The sequence below is a fragment of the Rana temporaria genome (assembly GCF_905171775.1).
Source record: "Rana temporaria chromosome 4 unlocalized genomic scaffold, aRanTem1.1 chr4z, whole genome shotgun sequence".
Lineage (NCBI taxonomy): Eukaryota > Metazoa > Chordata > Amphibia > Anura > Ranidae > Rana > Rana temporaria.
The window spans coordinates 1-23,304 of NW_024404463.1; the positions used below are offsets into that span (position 1 = coordinate 1).

Genomic DNA, 23,304 nt, shown 5'->3' on the forward strand with positions numbered 1-23,304 from the left:
CCTGCTCTTTCAGTGACGTGTGAGTAGCGAGCGGGGGTGGGTTGCCCCTCTGTGTACACTTTTAGGAAGGCTGTGATTGGTCAGAGGAGGGCGTTCCTTGGCCCTCCAGTGACAGAGCTGGGTACGGTGGGTGTCAGAGAAGTGGCCCTGCCATTGGCTCTGGCACCGTCTGTGATCCTCGCTGTTTGCTGACTCGGCATGAAAACATTTCCAATCCCCGGGACGTTTCATCATCTTCTCAGGTAAGAATGGTGGACGGCGTGTACAGAACTCGCTCTCTAGGAGTGGCTGCCGAGGGTTTGCCCGATCAGTACGCGGACGGGCGAGCGGCTCGCGTTTGGCATTACTACATCGGAGACAAGAGAAGCCGAACCGACGAATACCGAACCTGGATCATCGCCCTGCTGCAGAAACACGACTGCAAGACGGTGCTGGATGTCGCATGTGGCACGGGGTGAGCTGCAACACCCTATAATAATGTACCCCAAAAAATCACCTGTCGTGTCTCTAGAGATACACCCCAATATTACATTGTCACCAGCACCCCGACATCTCACCTGTCATGTGTCTGTAGAGATACACCCCAATATCACACACTCACCAACACCCCGACATCTCACCTGTCATGTGTCTGTAGAGATACACCCCAATATCACACACTCGCCAACACCCCAACATTTCACCTGTCGTGTCTGTAAAGATACACCCCAATATTACATTGTCACCGGTACCCCAACTTATCACCTGTCGTGTCTGTAAAGATACACCCCAATATTACATTGTCACCGGTACCCCAACATCTCACCTGTCATGTGTCCGTACAGATACACCCCAATGTCACACACTCACCAACACCCCAACATCTCACCTGTCATGTGTCCGTACAGATACACCCCAATATCACACACTCACCAACACCCCAACATATCACCTGTCATGTGTTCATACAGATACACCCCAATATCACACACTCACCAACACCCCAACATATCACCTGTCATGTGTCCATACAGATACACCCCAATATTACATTGTCACCAACACCTTAACATATCACCTGTCATGTGTCCATACAGATACACCCCAATATCACACACTCATCAACACCCCAACATATCACCTGTCATGTGTCCGTACAGATACACCCCAATGTCACACACTCACCAACACCCCAACATCTCACCTGTCATGTGTCCGTACAGATACACCCCAATATCACACACTCACCAACACCCCAACATATCACCTGTCATGTGTCCATACAGATACACCCCAATATCACACACTCACCAACACCCCAACATATCACCTGTCATGTGTCCATACAGATACACCCCAATATTACATTGTCACCAACACCCCAACATATCACCTGTCATGTGTCCATACAGATACACCCCAATATCACACACTCATCAACACCCCAACATATCACCTGTCATGTGTCCGTACAGATACACCCCAATATCACACACTCACCAACACCCCAACATATCACCTGTCATGTGTCTATACAGATACACCCCAATATCACACACTCACCAACACCCCAACATATCACCTGTCATGTGTCCGTACAGATACACCCCAATATCACACACTCACCAACACCCCAACATATCACCTGTCATGTGTCCGTACAGATACACCCCAATATCACACACTCACCAACACCCCAACATATCACCTGTCATGTGTCCATACAGATACACCCCAATATCACATTGTCACCAGTACCCCAACTTATCACCTGTCATGTGTCCGTACAGATACACCCCAATATCACACACTCACCAACACCCCAACATCTCACCTGTCATGTGTCCATACAGATACACCCCAATATCACACACTCACCAACACCCCAACATCTCACCTGTCATGTGTCCTTACAGATACACCCCAATATCACACACTCACCAAAACCCCAACATATCACCTGTCATGTGTCCGTACAGATACACCCCAATATCACACACTCACCAACACCCCAACATATCACCTGTCATGTGTCCATACAGATACACCCCAATATCACACACTCACCAAAACACCAACATATCACCTGTCATGTGTCCGTACAGATACACCCCAATATCACACACTCACCAACACCCCAACATATCACCTGTCATGTGTCCCTACAGATACACCCCAATATTACATTGTCACCAACACCCCAACATATCACCTGTCATGTCCGTACAGATACACCCCAATATCGCACACTCACCAAAACACCAACATCTCACCTGTCATGTGTCCTTACAGATACACCCCAATATCGCACACTCACCAAAACACCAACATCTCACCTGTCATGTGTCCTTACAGATACACCCCAATATCACACACTCACCAAAACACCAACATCTCACCTGTCATGTGTCCTTACAGATACACCCCAATATCACACACTCACCAAAACCCCAACATATCACCTGTCATGTGTCCATACAGATACACCCCAATATCACACACTCACCAACACCCCAACATATCACCTGTCATGTGTCCGTTCAGATACACCCCAATATCACACACTCACCAAAACACCAACATATCACCTGTCATGTGTCCATACTGATACACCCCAATATCACACACTCACCAACACCCCAACATATCACCTGTCATGTGTCCATACAGATACACCCCAATATCACACACTCACCAACACCCAAACATCTCACCTGTCATGTGTCCGTACAGATACACCCCAATATTACATTGTCACCAGTACCCCAACATATCACCTGTCATGTGTCCATACAGATACACCCCAATATTACATTGTCACCAGTACCCCAACATATCACCTGTCGTGTCCCTAGAGATACACCCCAATATCACACACTCACAAACACCCCAACATATCACCTGTCATGTGTCCATACAGATACACCCCAATATCACACACTCACCAACACCCCAACATATCACCTGTCATGTGTCCATACAGATACACCCCAATATCACACACTCACCAACACCCCAACATATCACCTGTCATGTGTCCATACAGATACACCCCAATATCACACACTCACCAAAACACCAACATCTCACCTGTCATGTGTCCGTACAGATACACCCCAATGTCACACACTCACCAACACCCCAACATATCACTTGTCATGTGTCCGTACAGATACACCCCAATATCACACACTCACTAACACCCCAACATATCACCTGTCATGTGTCCATACAGATACACCCCAATATCACACACTCACCAACACCCCAACATATCACCTGTCATGTGTCCATACAGATACACCCCAATATCACACACTCACCAACACCCCAACATATCACCTGTCATGTGTCCGTACAGATACACCCCAATATTACATTGTCACCAGTACCCCAACTTATCACCTGTCGTGTCCCTAGAGATACACCCCAATATCACACACTCACAAACACCCCAACATATCACCTGTCATGTGTCCGTACAGATACACCCCAATATAACACACTCACCAACACCCCAACATATCACCTGTCATGTGTCCGTACAGATACACCCCAATATCACACACTCACTAACACCCCAACATCTCACCTGTCATGTGTCCGTACAGATACACCCCAATATCACACACTCACCAACACCCCAACATATCACCTGTCATGTGTCCATACAGATACACCCCAATAATACACACTCGCCAACACCCCAACATATCACCTGTCATGTGTCCGTACAGATACACCCCAATATTACATTGTCACCAACACCCCAACATATCAACTGTCATGTGTCTGTACAGATACACCCCAATATCACACACTCACCAACACCCCAACATCTCACCTGTCATGTGTCCATACAGATACACCCCAATATCACACACTCACCAACACCCCAACATATCACCTGTCATGTGTCCGTACAGATACACCCCAATATCACACACTCACTAACACCCCAACATATCACCTGTCATGTGTCTATACAGATATACCCCAATATCACACACTCACCAACACCCCAACATATCACCTGTCATGTGTCCATACAGATACACCCCAATAATACACACTCACCAACACCCCAACATATCACTTGTCATGTGTCCGTACAGATACACCCCAATATCACACACTCACCAACACCCCAACATATCACCTGTTATGTGTCCATACAGATACACCCCAATATCACACACTCACCAAAACCCCAACATATCACCTGTCATGTGTCCGTACAGATATACCCCAATAATACACACTCGCCAACACCCCAACATATCACCTGTCATGTGTTCGTACAGATACACCCCAATATTACATTGTCACCAACACCCCAACATATCACCTGTCATGTGTCCGTACAGATACACCCCAATATCACACACTCACCAACACCCCAACATATCAACTGTCATGTGTCCATACAGATACACCCCAATATCACACTGTCACCAACACCCCAACATATCACCTGTCATGTGTCCGTACAGATACACCCCAATATCACACACTCACCAACACCCCAACATATCACCTGTCATGTGTCCGTACAGATACACCCCAATATCACACACTCATCAACACCCCAACATATCACCTGTCATGTGTCCATACAGATACACCCCAATATCACACACTCACTAACACCCCAACATCTCACCTGTCATGTGTCCGTACAGATACACTCCAATATCACACACTCACCAACACCCCAACATATCACCTGTCATGTGTCCTTACAGATACACCCCAATAATACACACTCGCCAACACCCCAACATATCACCTGTCATGTGTCCGTACAGATACACCCCAATATCACACACTCGCCAACACCCCAACATATCACTTGTCATGTGTCCGTACAGATACACCCCAATATCACACACTCACCAACACCCCAACATATCACCTGTTATGTGTCCATACAGATACACCCCAATATCACACACTCACCAAAACCCCAACATATCACCTGTTATGTGTCCATACAGATACACCCCAATATCACACACTCACCAAAACCCCAACATATCACCTGTCATGTGTCCGTACAGATACACCCCAATATCACACACTCACCAAAACCCCAACATATCACCTGTCATGTGTCCGTACAGATACACCCCAATATCACACACTCACCAACACCCCAACATATCACCTGTCATGTGTCCGTACAGATACACCCCAATATCACACACTCACCAACACCCCAACATATCACCTGTCATGTGTCCGTACAGATACACCCCAATATCACACACTCATCAACACCCCAACATATCACCTGTCATGTGTCCATACAGATACACCCCAATATCACACACTCACTAACACCCCAACATCTCACCTGTCATGTGTCCGTACAGATACACTCCAATATCACACACTCACCAACACCCCAACATATCACCTGTCATGTGTCCATACAGATACACCCCAATAATACACACTCGCCAACACCCCAACATATCACCTGTCATGTGTCCGTACAGATACACCCCAATATCACACACTCGCCAACACCCCAACATATCACTTGTCATGTGTCCGTACAGATACACCCCAATATCACACACTCACCAACACCCCAACATATCACCTGTTATGTGTCCATACAGATACACCCCAATATCACACACTCACCAAAACCCCAACATATCACCTGTTATGTGTCCATACAGATACACCCCAATATCACACACTCACCAAAACCCCAACATATCACCTGTCATGTGTCCGTACAGATACACCCCAATATCACACACTCACCAACACCCCAACATATCAACTGTCATGTGTCTGTACAGATACACCCCAATATCACACACTCACCAACACCCCAACATATCAACTGTCATGTGTCCGTACAGATACACCCCAATATCACACACTCACCAACACCCCAACATATCACCTGTCATGTGTCCATACTGATACACCCCAATATCACACACTCACCAACACCCCAACATATCAACTGTCATGTGTCCATACAGATAAACCCCAATATCACACACTCACCAACACCCCAACATATCACCTGTCATGTGTCCCTACAGATACACCCCAATATTACATTGTCACCAACACCCCAACATATCACCTGTCATGTCCGTACAGATACACCCCAATATCGCACACTCACCAACACCCCAACATATCACCTATCATGTGTCCATACAGATACACCCCAATATCACACACTCACAAACACCCCAACATATCACCTGTTATGTGTCCATACAGATACACCCCAATATCACACACTCACCAAAACCCCAACATATCACCTGTCATATGTCCATACAGATACACCCCAATATCACACACTCATCAACACCCCAACATATCACCTATCATGTGTCCATACAGATACACCCCAATATCACACACTCACCAACACCCCAACATCTCACCTGTCATGTGTCCTTACAGATACACCCCAATATCACACACTCACCAACACCCCAACATATCACCTGTCATGTGTCCGTACAGATACACCCCAATATCACACACTCACCAACACCCCAACATATCACCTGTCATGTGTCCGTACAGATACACCCCAATATCACACACTCACCAACACCCCAACATATCACCTGTCATGTGTCCGTACAGATACACCCCAATATCACACACTCATCAACATATCACCTGTCATGTGTCCGTACCGATACACCCCAATATCACACACTCACCAAAACCCCAACATATCACCTGTCATGTGTCTATACAGATACACCCCAATATCACACACTCACCAACACCCCAACATATCACCTGTCAGGGTTTTTTTCCCCCTTGTTAAAGCGTACACACGATCATTTTTCATGACCTATTAAAAAAATGGCATTTTTCTCGTCATGAAAAAGGGTCGTGTGTATGCGCCATTACAGTCTGGAGTCAGGCTTGGAGGCCAGTAGCTATAGCAGCGGAGCAGATATTCACACAGGTCACCCTGGCTGATGACACGGGTTCACCTGAGGTGCGGGGTCTAAGCACTATTCACCAGAGCTCCTGATGGTGGAGGTGGGCTTTGCTCCGTGTTAGTACCAGGTCACAATCCTTAGGATAGCCCCACCAGGAGGTGAGTGTAATGAAACGCCCCACACTCATCTTATACCACTTCCTTCCAGTCTGAATATAGATATCAGATATTCCAACCGCTGACAACTACAAAACAAGATGATACTCGTTTGGTTGCTGAACATGAACTGATTTGAGATGACACAATACAAACTGTAACCAGAACCTATTTACCCAGACGAGGGGACTCCGAGATATGACCTTTCAGGGCAGCCTTACCGTCTCCCAACTCATAATACACATAAGTATAAAAACACATCCCCAATAGTTTGCTTTACCATCTCTCAGCAGACACACTGGCCCGGATTCACATACATCGACGCATATTTATGAGGAGAGGGGAGAGAGCAGAAGCAGCAGCTGCTGCTGCTGCTTCGGGCTGGATCTGTGACACATGCAGTCACAGATCCAGCCATCGATCCTTGCCTGTGCAATACTCTGCAGTACCAGCCATACTCTGCAATGCCCCCCACACTCTGCAATGCCCCCACACTCTGCAATGCCCCCACACGCTGCAATGCCCCCACACTCTGCAATGCCCCCACACGCTGCAATGCCCCCATACTCTGCAATGCCCCCACACTCTGCAATGCCCCCACACTCTGCAATGCCCCCACACTCTGCAATGCCCCCACACTCTGCAATGCCCCCACACTCTGCAATGCCCCCACACTCTGCAATTATGCCCCCACATTGTGCAATACCCCAAAATACTCTGCAATGCCCCCACACTCTGCAATGCCCCCACACTGTGCAATACCCCAAAATACTCTGCAATGCCCGCAATACTCCGCAATGCCCCGCAATACTCCGCAATGCCCCGCAATACTCCGCAATACCCCGCAATACTCCGCAATACCCCGCAATACTCTGCAATACCCCGCAATACCCTGCAATACTCCGCAATACCCCACAATACCCCGCAATACCCCGCAATACTCCGCAATACCCTGCAATACCCCACAATACTCCGCAATACCCCACAATACTCCGCAATACCCTGCAACGTCGTCTATGGGGATTTTTAAGTAGCGAAGTTTGGCGCCATTCCACGAGCGTGTGCAATTTTGAAGGGTGACATGTTGGGTATCTATTTACTCGGCGTAACTTCATCTTTCACATTTATGCAAAAGAATGAAGAAAAAATACTAAATTTGCCAAATTTTATAACAGAAACAAAGAAAAATTATTTTTTTTTACAGAATTTTCAGTCTTTTTTCTTTTATAGCTCAAAAAATAAAAAACCCAACGGTAATTAAATACCACCAAAAGAAAGCTCTATTTGTGTGAAAAAAAGGACGAAAATTTCATTTGGGTACAGTGTTGTATGACTGAGTAATTGTCATTCAAATTGTGAGAGCGCCAAAAGCTGAAAATTGGTCTGGTTATTAAGGGGGTTTACGTGCCTGGTGGTCAAGTGGTTAAAACCCACAGGGACTCTTTCTGGCCACAATAATGATGGAAAAGTTGTTTCAAGGGGACTAACACCTGGACTGTGGCATGCCGGAGGGGGATCCATGGCAAAACTCCCATGGAAAATTACGAAGTTGTCGCAGAGTCCGTTTTAAATCTATAAAGGGCATAAATCACCTAACATTTATAAATTGTTTGGAATAACGTGGTTTAAAACATCAAGTATGATGTTATATCGATCAGGTAGTGTAAGGCTTAGGGTTAGGGTTAGGGTAACAGATAGGGTTAGGGTTAGGGTAACAGATAGGGTTAGGGTTAGGATAACAGATAGGGTTAGGGTTACAGATAGGGTTAGGGTTAGGGTAACAATTAGGGTTAGGGTTAGGGTAACAGATAGGGTTAGGGTTACAGATAGGGTTAGGGTAACAGATAGGGTTAGGGTTAGGGTAACAGATAGGGTTAGGGTTAGGGTAACAGATAGGGTTAGTGTTAGGGTAACAGATAGGGTTTGGGTAGGGTTAGGGTTACAGACAGGGTTAGGGTTAGGGTAACAGATAGGGTTAGGGTTAGGGTAACACATAGTGTTAGGGTTAGGGTAACAGATAGGGTTAGGGTTAGGGTAACAGATAGGGTTAGGATTAGGGTTAGGGTAACAGATAGGGTTAGGGTTACAGATAGGGTTAGGGTTAGGGTAACAGATAGGGTTAGGGTTAGGGTAACAGATAGGGTTAGGGTTACAGATAGGGTTAGGGTAACAGATAGGGTTAGGGTAACAGATAGGGTTAGGGTTAGGGTAACAGATAGGGTTAGGGTAACAGATAGGGTTTGGGTAGGGTTAGGGTTAGGGTTACAGAAAGGGTTAGGTTTAGGGTAACAGATAGGGTTAGGGTTAGGGTAACAGATAGGGTTAGGGTTAGGGTAACAGATAGTGTTAGGGTTAGGGTAACAGATAGGGTTAGGGTTAGGGTAACAGATAGGGTTAGGGTTAGGGTAACAGATAGGGTTAGGGTTAGGGTAACAGATAGGGTTAGGGTTAGGGTAACAGATAGGGTTAGGGTTACAGATAGGGTTAGGGTTAGGGTAACAGATAGGGTTAGGGTTAGGTTAACAGATAGGGTTAGGGTTAGGGTAACAGATAGGGTTAGGGTAACAGATAGGGTTTGGGTTAGGGTTACAGACAGGGTTAGGGTAACAGATAGGGTTAGTGTTAGGGTAACAGATAGGGTTAGGGTAACAGATAGTGTTAGGGTTAGGGTAACAGATAGGGTTAGGGTTAGGGTAACAGATAGGGTTAGGGTTACAGATAGGGTTAGGGTTAGGGTAACAGATAGGGTTAGGGTTAGGGTAACAGATAGGGTTTGGGTAGGGTTAGGGTTAGGGTTACAGACAGGGTTGGGGTAACAGATAGGGTTAGGGTTAGGGTAACAGATAGGGTTAGGGTTACAGAGAGGGCTAGGGTTACAGATAGGGTTAGGGTTAGGGTAACAGATAGGGTTAGGGTTAGGGTAACAGATAGGCTTAGGGTTAGGGTAACAGATAGGGTTAGGGTTAGGGTAACAGATAGGGTTAGGGTTACAGATAGGGTTAGGGTAACAGATAGGGTTAGGGTTAGGGTAACAGATAGGGTTAGGGTAACAGATAGGGTTAGGGTTAGGGTAACAGATAGGGTTAGTGTTAGGGTAACAGATAGGGTTTGGGTAGGGTTAGGGTTAGGGTTACAGACAGGGTTAGGGTTAGGGTAACAGATAGGGTTAGGGTTAGGGTAACACATAGTGTTAGGGTTAGGGTAACAGATAGGGTTAGGGTAACAGATAGGGTTAGGATTAGGGTTAGGGTAACAGATAGGGTTAGGGTTACAGATAGGGTTAGGGTTAGGGTAACAGATAGGGTTATGGTTAGGGTAACAGATAGGGTTAGGGTTACAGATAGGGTTAGGGTAACAGATAGGGTTAGGGTTAGGGTAACAGATAGGGTTAGGGTTACAGATAGGGTTAGGGTTAGGGTAACAGGTAGGGTTAGGGTTAGGGTAACAGATAGGGTTAGGGTAACAGATAGGGTTAGGGTAACAGATAGGGTTTGGGTAGGGTTAGGGTTACAGACAGGGTTAGGGTAACAGATAGGGTTAGGGTTAGGGTAACAGATAGGGTTAGGGTTAGGGTAACAGATAGTGTTAGGGTTAGGGTAACAGATAGGGTTAGGGTTAGGGTAACAGATAGGGTTAGGGTAACAGATAGGGTTAGGGTTACAGATAGGGCTAGGGTTAGGGTAACAGATAGGGTTAGGGTTAGGGTAACAGATAGGGTTAGGGTTACAGATAGGGTTAGGGTTAGAGTAACAGATAGGGTTAGGGTTAGGTTAACAGATAGGGTTAGGGTTAGGGTAACAGATAGGGTTAGGGTAACAGATAGGGTTTGGGTTAGGGTTACAGACAGGGTTAGGGTAACAGATAGGGTTAGTGTTAGGGTAACAGATAGGGTTAGGGTTAGGGTAACAGATAGTGTTAAGGTTAGGGTAACAGATAGGGTTAGGGTTAGGGTAACAGATAGGGTTAGGGTTACAGATAGGGTTAGGGTTAGGGTAACAGATAGGGTTAGGGTTATGGTAACAGATAGGGTTAGGGTTAGGGTTACAGACAGGGTTGGGGTAACAGATAGGGTTAGGGTTAGGGTAACAGATAGGGTTAGGGTTACAGAGAGGGCTAGGGTTACAGATAGGGTTAGGGTAACAGATAGGGTTAGGGTTAGGGTAACAGATAGGCTTAGGGTTAGGGTAACAGATAGGGTTAGGGTTAGGGTTAGGGTAACAGATAGGGTTAGGGTTACAGATAGGGTTAGGGTAACAGATAGGGTTAGGGTTAGGGTAACAGATAGGGTTAGGGTTACAGATAGGGTTAGGGTAACAGATAGGGTTAGGGTAACAGATAGGGTTAGGGTTACAGATAGGGTTAGGATTAGGTTAGGGTAACAGATAGGGTTAGGGTTAGGGTAACATATAGGGTTTGGGTAGGGTTAGGGTTAGGGTTACAAACAAGGTTAGGGTAACAGATACTGTTAGGGTAACAGATAGGGTTAGGGTTAGGGTAACAGATAGGGTTTGGGTAGGTTTAGGGTTAGGGTTACAGACAGGGTTAGGGTTACAGATAGGGTTAGGGTAACATATAGGGTTAGGGTTAGGGTAACAGATAGGGTTAGGGTAAAAGATAGGGTTAGGGTAGGGTTAGGGTTAGGGTTACAGACAGGGTTAGGGTTATAGTCTGTAACCCTAACCATATCTGTAACCCTAACCCTATCTGTAACCCTAACCCTACCCTAACCCTATCTGTAACCCTAACCCTATCTGTAACCCTAACCCTGTCTGTAACCCTAACCCTGTCTGTAATAGGGTTAGGGTTCACAGTGACAGACCAAACTCTGACAGACCAAACTCCCCATTTAACGCACCGCAAACACCTGAAAACAGTCCATTTGCACAACCGCAAACTCCCCATTTACACAAGGTTGGATACCAAGCTAGCCATGTCCCGTTCCTTGTCCTCACTGACGTCAATGGACGTTTTTGAGATTGCAGGCGATGGGGGTTTTTCAAAGCCTATGGTCGTGCTGAGGTAGTTCAGTGACAGTTAAGTGACCCAGAAAACAATGATTCTGCAGTGTGGGCCCATTGTTGGCCTAGTAGGCTTTAATGATCACCTTAGATGATCACAAAGAAATTTAATGGTTTTTCTATGCAAAATTATCCAGCCGATCGCTTTTGGTCTGATCACAATGAAGCAACGACCTTATCATCTGGGGTGTGCCAGCATTGCCATTGCCAACACACTCATAGAGATGGTCGCTTCATTGTGATATGCAAGCCCCTTCACCACACCAAGGTAGTGATCACGAAGGGGAATTGACACATGTTTGTGCCTTTTGTTTGGTTTTGTTTTTGCAGCCACAGTGCAGCACCAGAGGCCAGAAAAATTAGGCATGTACACATGCCTAAAAAATTAGGTATTGTTGCAGCTGCTGCTGTAGCAGCGGCCAGAAAAATTGATGTTTTCCAGGCAGAAAGTGCACTAAAACATTGCGGCTTGAACCCTAGTTGGTGGCGGATAAGTCACCCGGCAGAGATAAAATACAGCAGCGTGTGGAACATTTGTAGCCCAAGGAAGCTCATCTCATCAGGCCTTTAGTCAAATGTATCGCCCACTGTCAGTCCCTTCGGGATCCATGCCTCATTCATCTTAATAAAGGTGAGGTAATCTAGACTTTTTTGACCTAGGCGACTTCTCTTCTCAGTGACAATACCTCCTGCTGCACTGAAGGTCCTTTCTGAAAGGACACTTGAAGCAGGGCAGGCCAGAAGTTCTATCACAAATTGGGATAGCTCAGGCCAAAGGTCAAGCCTGCACACCCAGTAGTCAAGGGGTTCATGGCTCCTCAGAGTGTCGATATCTGCAGTTAAGGCGAGGTAGTCTGCTACCTGTCGGTCGATTCGTTCTCGGAGGGTTGACCCCAAAGGGCTGTGGCGATGCGTAGGGCTGAAAAAGCTCTGCATGTCCTCCATCAACAACACGTCTGTAAAGCGTCCTGTCCTTGCCGGCGTGGTCATGGTAGGAGGAGGATTACTTTCACCTCTTCCACTGTTAGATTCCCGTTGTGCTGTGACATCACCCTTGTATGATGTGTAAAGTATACTTTTCAATTTATTTTGGAACTGCTGCATCCTTTCCGACTTCCGGTAATTTGGTAACATTTCAGGCACTTTCTGCTTATACCGGGGGTCTAGTAGAGTGGCCAGTACAGGTCATTCTCTTTCAGCCTTTTTATACGAGGGTCCCTCAACAGGCACGACAGCATGAAAGACCCCATTTGCACAAGGTTGCATGCCGAGCTACTCATGTCCCGTTCCTCGTCCTCACTGATCTCACTGAAGGTCTGTTCTTCCTCCCAGCCACGTACAACTCCACGGGTACCAGATAGGTGACAACGAGCACCCTGGGATGCCTGCTGTGGTTGGTCTTCCTCCTCCTCAAAGCCACATTCCTCCTCTGACTCCTCTTCCTCACACTCCTCTTCCAGCGTTTCTGCAGGTCCAGCAAGCAATGCTGATAAGGCTGTTTCTGGTGGTGGTGATGGTGACCACAACTCTTCCTCTTCCTCTCGCTCATCTATGGCCTGATCCAGCACTCTTTGCAGCGCACGTTCCAGGAAAAAACAAATGGGATGATGTCACTGATGCTGCCTTCAGTGCGACTGACTAGGTTTGTCACCTCCTCAAAAGGACGCATGAGCCTACAGGCATTGCGCATGAGCGTCCAGTAACGTGGCAAAAAAATTCCCAGCTGCGCAGAGGCTGTCTTAGCACCCCGGTCATACAAATACTCGTTGACGTCTTTTTCTTGTTAGAGCAGGCGGTCGAACATTAGGAGTGTTGAATTCCAACGTGTCGGGCTGTCGCAAATCAGTCGCCTCACTGGCATGTTGTTTCGCCGCTGGATATCTGAAAAGTGCGCCATGGCCATGTAGGAACGCCTGAAATGGCCACACACCTTCCTGGCCTGCTTGAGGACGTCCTGTAAGTCTGGGTACTTATGCACAAAGCGTTGTACAATCAGATTCATCACATGTGCCCGGGACATGTGTCAACTTGCCCAAATTCAATGCCGCCAACAAATTGCTTCCGTTGTCACACTCCACTTTGCCGATCTCCAGTTGGTGCGGAGTCAGCCACTGATCCACCTGTGTGTTCAGGGTGGACAGGAGTGCTGGTCCGGTGTGACTCTCTGCTTTCAGGCAAGTCAACCCCAAGACGGCGTGACACTGTCGTATGCGTGATGTGGAATAGCCCCTGGGGAGCTGGGGGGGTGAAGTTGAACAGAAGAGGACTCAGCCGAGGAGGTTATCGAAGAGGATGGAGTAGGAGGAGTAGAGGAGGTGGCAGCAGACCTGCCTGCAAGTCGTGGCGGTGTCACCAACTCCTCTGTAGAGCCACGCATTACATGCTTGGCAGCCGTCAGCAGGTTTACCCAATGCGCAGTGTAGGTGATATACCTGCCCTGACCATGCTTTGCAGACCAGGTATCAGTGGTCAGATGGACCCTTGCCCCAACACTGTGTGCCAGGGATGCCATGACCTCTGTTTGCACAATAGAGTACAGGTTGGGGATTGCCTTTTGTGAAAAGAAATTTCGGCCGGGTACCTTCCACTGCGGTGTCCCAATAGCTACACATTTTTTGAAGGCCTCAGACTCCACCAGCTTGTATGGTATAAGCTGGCGGGCTAAGAGTTCCGACAAGCCAGCTGTCAGACGCCGGGCAAGGTGGTTAGGGTGACCACATTTCCAAACTGCCATTCAGGGACACCCCCCTTCCTAAAAACAGATAACTTTTTATTAAAAAAGATTGTGACCCCCCCATGGTTTTCACCGGTTCATCCTGGGACCTGCAGTTCTTCACTAGTTGGGGGGGGGTCGCATCTTCAGCTCTGAGGGGTTCATGGTGGGACCTGTAGTCCTTCACTTTTGGAGGTCACATTCCCCCCAAAAGTGAAGGACTACAAGTCCCAGCATGAACTCCTAATATCTAAAGATGTGCCCCCCCAATTTGAAGGACTACAACACCCAGCATAAAACTCTTGAGATCTAAGGGTGTGATCCCATAGATTTCACAGGTTTATGCTGGGACCTGTAGTTCTTCACTATTTGGGGGGCAGGGGGTCTCACATCTTCAGTTCTGGGGGGGTCATGCTGGCACCTGTAGTCCTTAACTTTGGGGAGATCACACCCCCCCAAAGTAAAGGAATACAAATCCCAGCATGAACGATGATATTTAAAGATGTGACCCCCAGCCCCCCCAATTTTGAAACTCCCAGCATGAATCCATGAGATCTAAGGGTGTGACCCCATAGATTTCACTGATCTATGCTGGGACCTGTAGTTCTTCACTAGTTTGGGGGGTGTCACATCTTAAGCTCTGAGGGGTTCATGCTGGGACCTGTGTCAGTTTCATTCCGGGACACTGTATTGTCCCAGATTCAAGGTGCCAGGGACAGACCTGCAGAATGCGGGATCTGTGCTAGTCAGACTCAATGTTGTATATATTTAGCCGGATTCAAAAAGAATTATGACTGCGTATCAGTAGATACGCCGTCGTAAGTCCAAATGCGCGCCGTCGTATATTTAAGCGTATTCTGGAAACCAGATACGCTTAAATTTGGCCAAGATACGATCAACGTAAGTCTCCTACGCCGTCGTATCTTATGTGCATATTTACGCTGGCCGCTAGGGGCGTGTGTGACGGTATCGGTATGATATCCCTGTCAAAGATTCCCTTCTTCCATAAGAACATCACCCCAATATTCCACTAGGAGGGATATTCCTGAGATCGCCCATTAAGCCACACATTAGTCCAGGCTTACTGCTAGAACAAGACAGCCTTTAATGTTAAATCACACAGCTTATATGTCATTTCCAAAACTGTTACAATGACAAATCTCCGCCCCCCTCTTACACAGTGGGGGGTCTTCAATACAGCTCCTTTGAAATAAAGATATTTCTTTGAACTAATCAGTATCTAGCCGGTTCGGCTCCGCATATAGAGAGATAATTACCACAATGAAGCAATCAGCATAATTAACATGAGCCACTTATCTAATCACAGTAACCAGTAAACACAGGGCTAGAACAATTAACATTTGAAACAGGACTGGCTGCAGAAGGGTAAATACCATTAACAGCCTTAAACAAGCAGGGAGGATTAACCTGAAGCATATAGGTAAAAAGTCCTTCACAATGGCCCCCCTTTCTCCCTGCTCCGGCAAACCCGGTTGGACCTTTCCTGGTCCAGTAGGGTTGACAGGTTCAGAGCTTTTAGTCCGAGGTTAACTCCGTTTGGCGTGACTGACCTCCCTTGGCAACTGCTTCAGACTCAGGTATGCCACCGGGTCGTCAGATCACACGCCGTTCAGTCCCCAAGTCTTTGTGCGATCTGCAGAGTCACCAGAAGTCAGTGTGAAGACGGCGAATGGGTCTGTGCGCCGCCATGTAGGTGTCCCGCTATGGGAGGGGCAGGTTATGGCTCTGAAGTGACAATCACAGGAGATTCATAAAAAAGAAAAAGTTATATTTGTTGAAATGCTGTAGCACCGGTGCTCAGAGTTGGGGGGGGGGTGGGAGTGGGGGAGGAATCAGGGCCCCATAGGGTCAGCCACCCTCTGCTCCCTCCGCAGCCGCCAGTTCTTCTCTTTGAGCTTCTCCAGCTCCATCTCCAGTTCATGGAGCCTGGGGGGGTCAGCCTGCTGTGACCTCAGGTGGTTGTTCTCCTCCTCCATGCGGCTTATGCACTCCTCCAGCTCCATGTACTCACGGATCAGCTCCTGCTTGCTCATGTCCTGCAGGCTTTCAACGTGGTCCTTCATCATCAGGAACTGGGTGGTGGTGTAAGGGGCCACCGGTGGGCCCTTGGCGAACATCTCGGCCCGCATCTGGGACGCCCGCTGCGACTCCCTCTCCTCCAGTCGCTTCTTCTCCTCCCAGGTCAGCTTGTTATACGGCTTCCAGGACCTCTTCTTCTTGGGGGGTAGCAGGCGGTGCCTCTTTCTGCCCCGCTCCCTCCAGGGCCCCTCCGGCTCAGGGCTGTCGCCCATGACCAGCTGACAATGGTGTTCCCTGTTGTCCGTAATACCAGATTGTACCGCGAGGACTTCGTAAATGGTGTCCGATGGTTCTTCCGGACCCAGCTCCTGGGGATCCCAAGCCGAGTCTACACAATGGGCTGCTGCTGGTGGGCGGTACCCAGGTTGAGACCAATTTGATCTGGTGTTGTCATTCAGGGGGCAATTCTGCTTGGAGTGACCCAACTGTTTGCACCGGAAGCAGCGTTGTTCGTTGTCCTCCTGGCGTGGATAGCGAGGGCTCGATGTCATCGGTCTGTTAGGAGGTTGGTATCTAGCGGCTGGTGGGTGTGAGGGCACTGTTGGTCGTGGAGGTTGTACCTGTGGTGTGACCTGGTTCGTCTTGCGAGTATCTGCATATTCATCCGCCAACTTCGCGGCCTCTGGTAGAGTCATGGGCCTGCGATCTCTCAGCCAATCTTTGACATCCGTCTGGATGTGATTGTAAAATTGCTCCAGGAGCATTAGTTGCAAAATGTCCTCTGCGGTGGTGGCCTGGCTGCTGTTAGCCCAGTTAGAGGCCGACCGGGACAACTGGCATGCCCATTCCGCGTAAGAGTCTTTCGTGGTTTTGCGTGAGTCCCTGAACTTCTGTCGGTGGGACTCTGGGGTTACTGCATAACGAGCCAGGAGCGCTTCTTTAACCCTGGCATAGCTATGGATATCCTGATCTGGCAAGGTCCGGAAAGCATCAGAAGCTTTGCCTGACAGTTTGCCTGACAATATTGCAACCCACTCTCTTCTAGCTATTCGGTGCAGGTTACATTGTCGCTCAAAATCTGCCAGGTAGTTATCAATTTCACAGTCCTTTTCATCAAAAGCTTTAAAAGCGCTAAACGGAATCTTCCTTGCGTCTGCTGTGCTGTACTCACTGTTTGGAGAATGTGCGGCTGCTTGTTGGACTGCTGCCAGTTTTAACTGTAGTTCTGCGTTTACTAATAGGTCCATCACTTTCAGCACCACATCCGGCGTTGGGTTCGGGCCGAACCAAGCTAGCTTCTCTCTCATTAGTTTGTTGGCTGGCGATTCCTCCTCCTGAATCACTGGTGTCTCCATCTCTTGTACTGCTGGCGTTGCTGCAATCCCGTCCTCCTGGTCTAGCTCCATTGATTCTGCTATGATGACTCGCTTGGTTTTGTTGCTAGCAATCCTTCCACGAACTTCCAGTAGTTCTTCCAGTGTCTGCTTGGAATCCGGGTGTGAAGGGGAATAGAAGGGAAAATCCCACTGCTACCAACCAATTGTGACGGTATTGGTATGATATCCCCGTCAAAGATTCCCTTCTTCCATAAGAACATCACCCCAATATTCCACTAGGAGGGATATTCCTGAGATCGCCCATTAAGCCACACATTAGTCCAGGCTTACTGCTAGAACAAGACAGCCTTTAATGTTAAATCACACAGCTTATATGTCATTTCCAAAACTGTTACAATGACAAATCTCCGCCCCCCCTCACACAGTGGGGGGTCTTCAATACAGCTCCTTTGAAATAAAGATATTTCTTTGAACTAATCAGTATCTAGCCGGTTCGGCTCCGCATATAGAGAGATAATTACCACAATAAAGCAATCAGCATAATTAACATGAGCCACTTATCTAATCACAGTAACCAGTAAACACAGGGCTAGAACAATTAACATTTGAAACAGGACTGGCTGCAGAAGGGTAAATACCATTAACAGCCTTAAACAAGCAGGGAGGATTAACCTGAAGCATATAGGTAAAAAGTCCTTCACAGCGTGTACATGGATTTACGCATCAAATATGGAAATGACCTAGATACGCCGATTCACAAACGTATTTGCGCCCGATACGCTGTTTACGTAAGGTGTTTTTCCGGCGTAAAGATAAACCACCAAAAAGATGGCGCAGCCCATGCAAGTTATGGACGACAGAACAGCTGTCTTATTTTACGTCGTTTTTGTATGCGTACGTTAATGGGGCTGGGCGTAGGTTACGTTCATGTCGAAAGCAATGAGTATTTGCGACGTGATTCTGAGCATGCGCGCGCATGCGCCATACCAACGGCCCTCATTTACTTGGGGTCACAGGTAATTTATATGGAGCACGCCCCCTACCTGCCTATTTTGAATTAGGCGGGGGTTACGCCGGGTGTATTTGCGCTACGCCGATGTAACTTAGGAGGCAAGTGCTTTGTGAATACAGTACTTGCCTTACTATGTTACGTTGGCGTAGTGCAAATGGGATGCGCTACGCCGGCATAAAGATATGCCGCCGTACGTGAATCTGGCTAATTGTGTGTTGTCTCATGCTGTTGTGGACTCTTTGCTGTGATCGTTTGGGGTGTGGTTGTATTCCATTAATTGTGTCTGTCTGCCATGGAAGAAACGTATATTATGGGATGGATGTCCATGTAGAGGGGGGATTCCTCCAACAGCCCCCCTGCTGATAAGACTGTTTACTGATGAGAAGATTGAATACACCTGACCTGTGTGTCTATTGTCATTGGACAGTTTAAAGCGGTAGTAATCCTGCTGCCGTTTTTTTCTTTTTTTTAACACCTGAAAAGCAAAAGCCATAATGAGCTAGTATGCACCGCATACTAGCTCATTATGAAATACTTACCTTGAAACGAGGTGTGAGGAACTTACCTGGTCCACGCCGAGGAAGATGTCATCTTACCTCGGCGTGTCTTCTGGGTATCGCCGCTCCAGCGCTGTGATTGGCTGGAGTGGAGATGTCTTAGGAGATAGTTACATAGTTACATAGTTAGTCAGGTTAAAAAAAGACACAAGTCCATCCAGTTCAACCACAAAAAATAAAAAAACACAATACAATCCCATACACCCAACTCCATACCCACAGGTGATCCAGAGGAAGGCAAAAAACCCCAGCAGAGCATGAGATCCAATTTGCTACAGCAGGGGAAAAAATTCCTTCCTGATCCCCCGAGAGGCAATCGGATTTACCCTGGATCACCTTTACCTACAAATCTTAGTACTCAGTTATATTCTGTACATTTAGGAAAGAATCCAGGCCCTTCTTATAGCAATCTACTGAGCTGGCCAGATCCACCTCTGGAGGGAGATATTCCTTATACCTACAGGAAGGCTTATTATAGGGTTAGGGTTATTATAGGCCTCATTATAGGGTTAGGGTTATTATAGGCCTCATTATAGGGTTAGGGTTATTATAGGCCTTATTATAGGGTTAGGGTTATTATAGGCCTCATTATAGGGTTAGGGTTATTATAGGGTCAGGGTTATTATAGGCCTCATTATAGGGTTAGGGTTATTATAGGCCTTATTATAGGGTTAGGGTTATTATAGGCCTCATTATAGGGTTAGGGTTATTATAGGGTCAGGGTTATTATAGGCCTCATTATAGGGTTAGGGTTATTATAGGCCTTATTATAGGGTTAGGGTTATTATAGGTCTTATTATAGGGTTAGGGTTATTATAGGCCTTATTATAGGGTTAGGGTTATTATAGGCCTTATTATAGGGTTAGGGTTATTATAGGTCTTATTATAGGGTTAGGGTTATTATAGGCCTTATTATAGGGTTAGGGTTATTATAGGCCTCATTATAGGGTTAGGGTTATTATAGGCCTTATTATAGGGTTAGGGTTATTATAGGCCTTATTATAGGGTTAGGGTTATTATAGGTCTTATTATAGGGTTAGGGTTATTATAGGCCTCATTATAGGGTTAGGGTTATTATAGGCCTTATTATAGGGTTAGGGTTATTATAGGCCTTATTATAGGTTTAGGGTTATTATAGGTCTTATTATAGGGTTAGGGTTATTATAGGTCTTATTATAGGGTTAGGGTTATTATAGGCCTTATTATAGGGCTAGGGTTATTATAGGCCTTATTATAGGGTTAGGGTTATTATAGGCCTTATTATAGGGTTAGGGTTATTATAGGCAATATTATATTGTTAGGGTTATTATAGGCCTTATTATAGGGTTAGGGTTATTATAGGCCTTATTATAGGGTTAGGGTTATTATAGGCCTTATTATAGGGTTAGGGTTATTATAGGCCTTATTATAGGGTTAGGGTTATTATAGGCCTTATTATAGGGTTAGGGTTATTATAGGCTTACCTGCAGGTTAAAGTGGTAGTGCAGAGTTTACTACCACTTTAGCCAGGCCTAAATCCAAGGGTGGGGGGAAGTGTCTTGGAGTTGGATATCTGTAGTATCATGTGCTGAAATAAAGGAAGTTTGATGTTGTTGTTCACCCTACACTGTGTTACGGCTGGTGACTGGGGGAGGGGGAGAGTCTTGGACGGTGCTGGTTCTGGACAGAGGAAGCATTGACGGCGGACATAGTCCTGTTGAGGACGAGGGTTCGTCACACTGAGGCCTGGGCAGGAAGGGGGTGAAATCTCCTGGTATTGAAGAGGTTAAGAGTTACCCCGAAGTGATATCTGCCCATGGAATGGAGAGGCGCTCCATGTAGGTACCTCTCACCCAGAAAGTACCTCCAGGAGAATGAACCTGGGACCATGTCGCTGATATGGAATGTTTCAGGACTTACCTCACAATAACAAACACCAGCGAAGGTCAGTGACCGGCATGGACACGGAGGAGTAAACAGTCCAAAGTCACAGATTTCCGGTGTGGATTGGCAAAAGCAGAAAATAAATGAATGTTTACGGCATCTGTGCTAATAAATGGGACCTTGGAAGAAAGTCGATCTCATGTGAATGAATGTTCGTGTGTGGAAGGAAATCCTCCAGTGCCAGTGGAAGATCTTCTTATCGTCTTCCCCTCAGTCAGCATTGGGACTCCATATCTCATGGCAAACACGACAACCCAACATCACTACAATAACATCCCTTATACCGGAACATAACTCCAAAAGAAATAGAAAAATGGGACAAAAAACAATAAAATGAAGAAGATTCGACCTTCGTGCCGATCCGGTGACGCATCACCCTTCCTCCTCATCTCCCTTCCTCCTCATCTCCCTTCCTCCTCATCTCCCTTTCTCCTCATCTCTCTTCCTCCTCATCTCCCCTTCTCCTCATCTCCCTTCCTCCTCATCTCCCTTCCTCCTCATCTCCCTTCCTCCTCATCTCCCTTCCTCCTCATCTCCCTTTCTCCTCATCACCCTTCCTCCTCATCTCCCTTCCTCCTCATCTCCCTTCCTCCTCATCTCCTAATCTCCCTTCCTCCTCATCACCCTTTCTCCTCATCTCCCTTCCTCCTCATCTCCCTTCCTCCTCATCTCCCTTTCTCCTCATCTCCCTTTCTCCTCATCTCCCTTCCTCCTCATCTCCCTTCCTCCTCATCTCCCTTCCTCCTCATCTCCCTTTCTCCTCATCTCCCTTCCTCCTCATCTCCCTTCCTCCTCATCTCCCTTCCTCCTCATCTCCCTTCCTCCTCATCTCCCTTCCTCCTCATCTCCTCATCTCCCTTCCTCCTCATCTCCCTTCCTCCTCATCTCCCTTTCTCCTCATCTCCCTTCCTCCTCATCTCCCTTCCTCCTCATCTCCCTTCCTCCTCATCTCCCTTTCTCCTCATCTCTCTTCCTCCTCATCTCCCTTCTCCTCATCTCCCTTCCTCCTCATCTCCCTTTCTCCTCATCACCCTTCCTCCTCATCTCCCTTCCTCCTCATCTCCCTTCCTCCTCATCTCCCTTCCTCCTCATCTCCCTTTCTCCTCATCTCCCTTCCTCCTCATCTCCCTTCCTCCTCATCTCCCTTTCTCCTCATCTCCCTTTCTCCTCATCTCCCTTCCTCCTCATCTCCCTTCCTCCTCATCTCCCTTCCTCCTCATCTCCCTTCCTCCTCATCTCCCTTTCTCCTCATCACCCTTCCTCCTCATCACCCTTCCTCCTCATCACCCTTCCTCCTCATCTCCCTTTCTCCTCATCTCCCTTCCTCCTCATCTCCCTTCCTCCTCATCTCCCTTCCTCCTTATGTCCCTTCCTCCTCATCTCCCTTTCTCCTCATCTCCCTTCCTCCTCATCTCCCTTTCTCCTCATCTCCCTTTCTCCTCATCTCCCTTCCTCCTCATCTCCCTTTCTCCTCATCTCCCTTCCTCCTTATGTCCCTTCCTCCTCATCTCCCTTTCTCCTCATCTCCCTTCCTCCTCATCTCCCTTCCTCCTCATCTCCTCATCTCCCTTCCTCCTCATCTCCCTTCCTCCTCATCTCCCTTCCTCCTCATCTCCCTTCCTCCTT

General features: G+C 47.3%; 1 protein-coding gene across 2 annotated transcripts in view; it reads left to right on the top strand.

The window, feature by feature from the left end:
• Nucleotides 1-147: 147 nt before the first annotated feature.
• GNMT (glycine N-methyltransferase) overlaps nucleotides 148-23,304 on the top strand; it is a 61,106-nt gene continuing 37,949 nt past the window's right edge. For both annotated transcript variants that reach the window (XM_040334331.1, XM_040334332.1), the window contains exon 1: nucleotides 148-454. In XM_040334331.1, coding sequence (XP_040190265.1) covers nucleotides 249-454 — 206 coding nt within the window. In that variant the 5' untranslated portion in view covers nucleotides 148-248. The remainder of the gene's footprint in view (nucleotides 455-23,304) is intronic.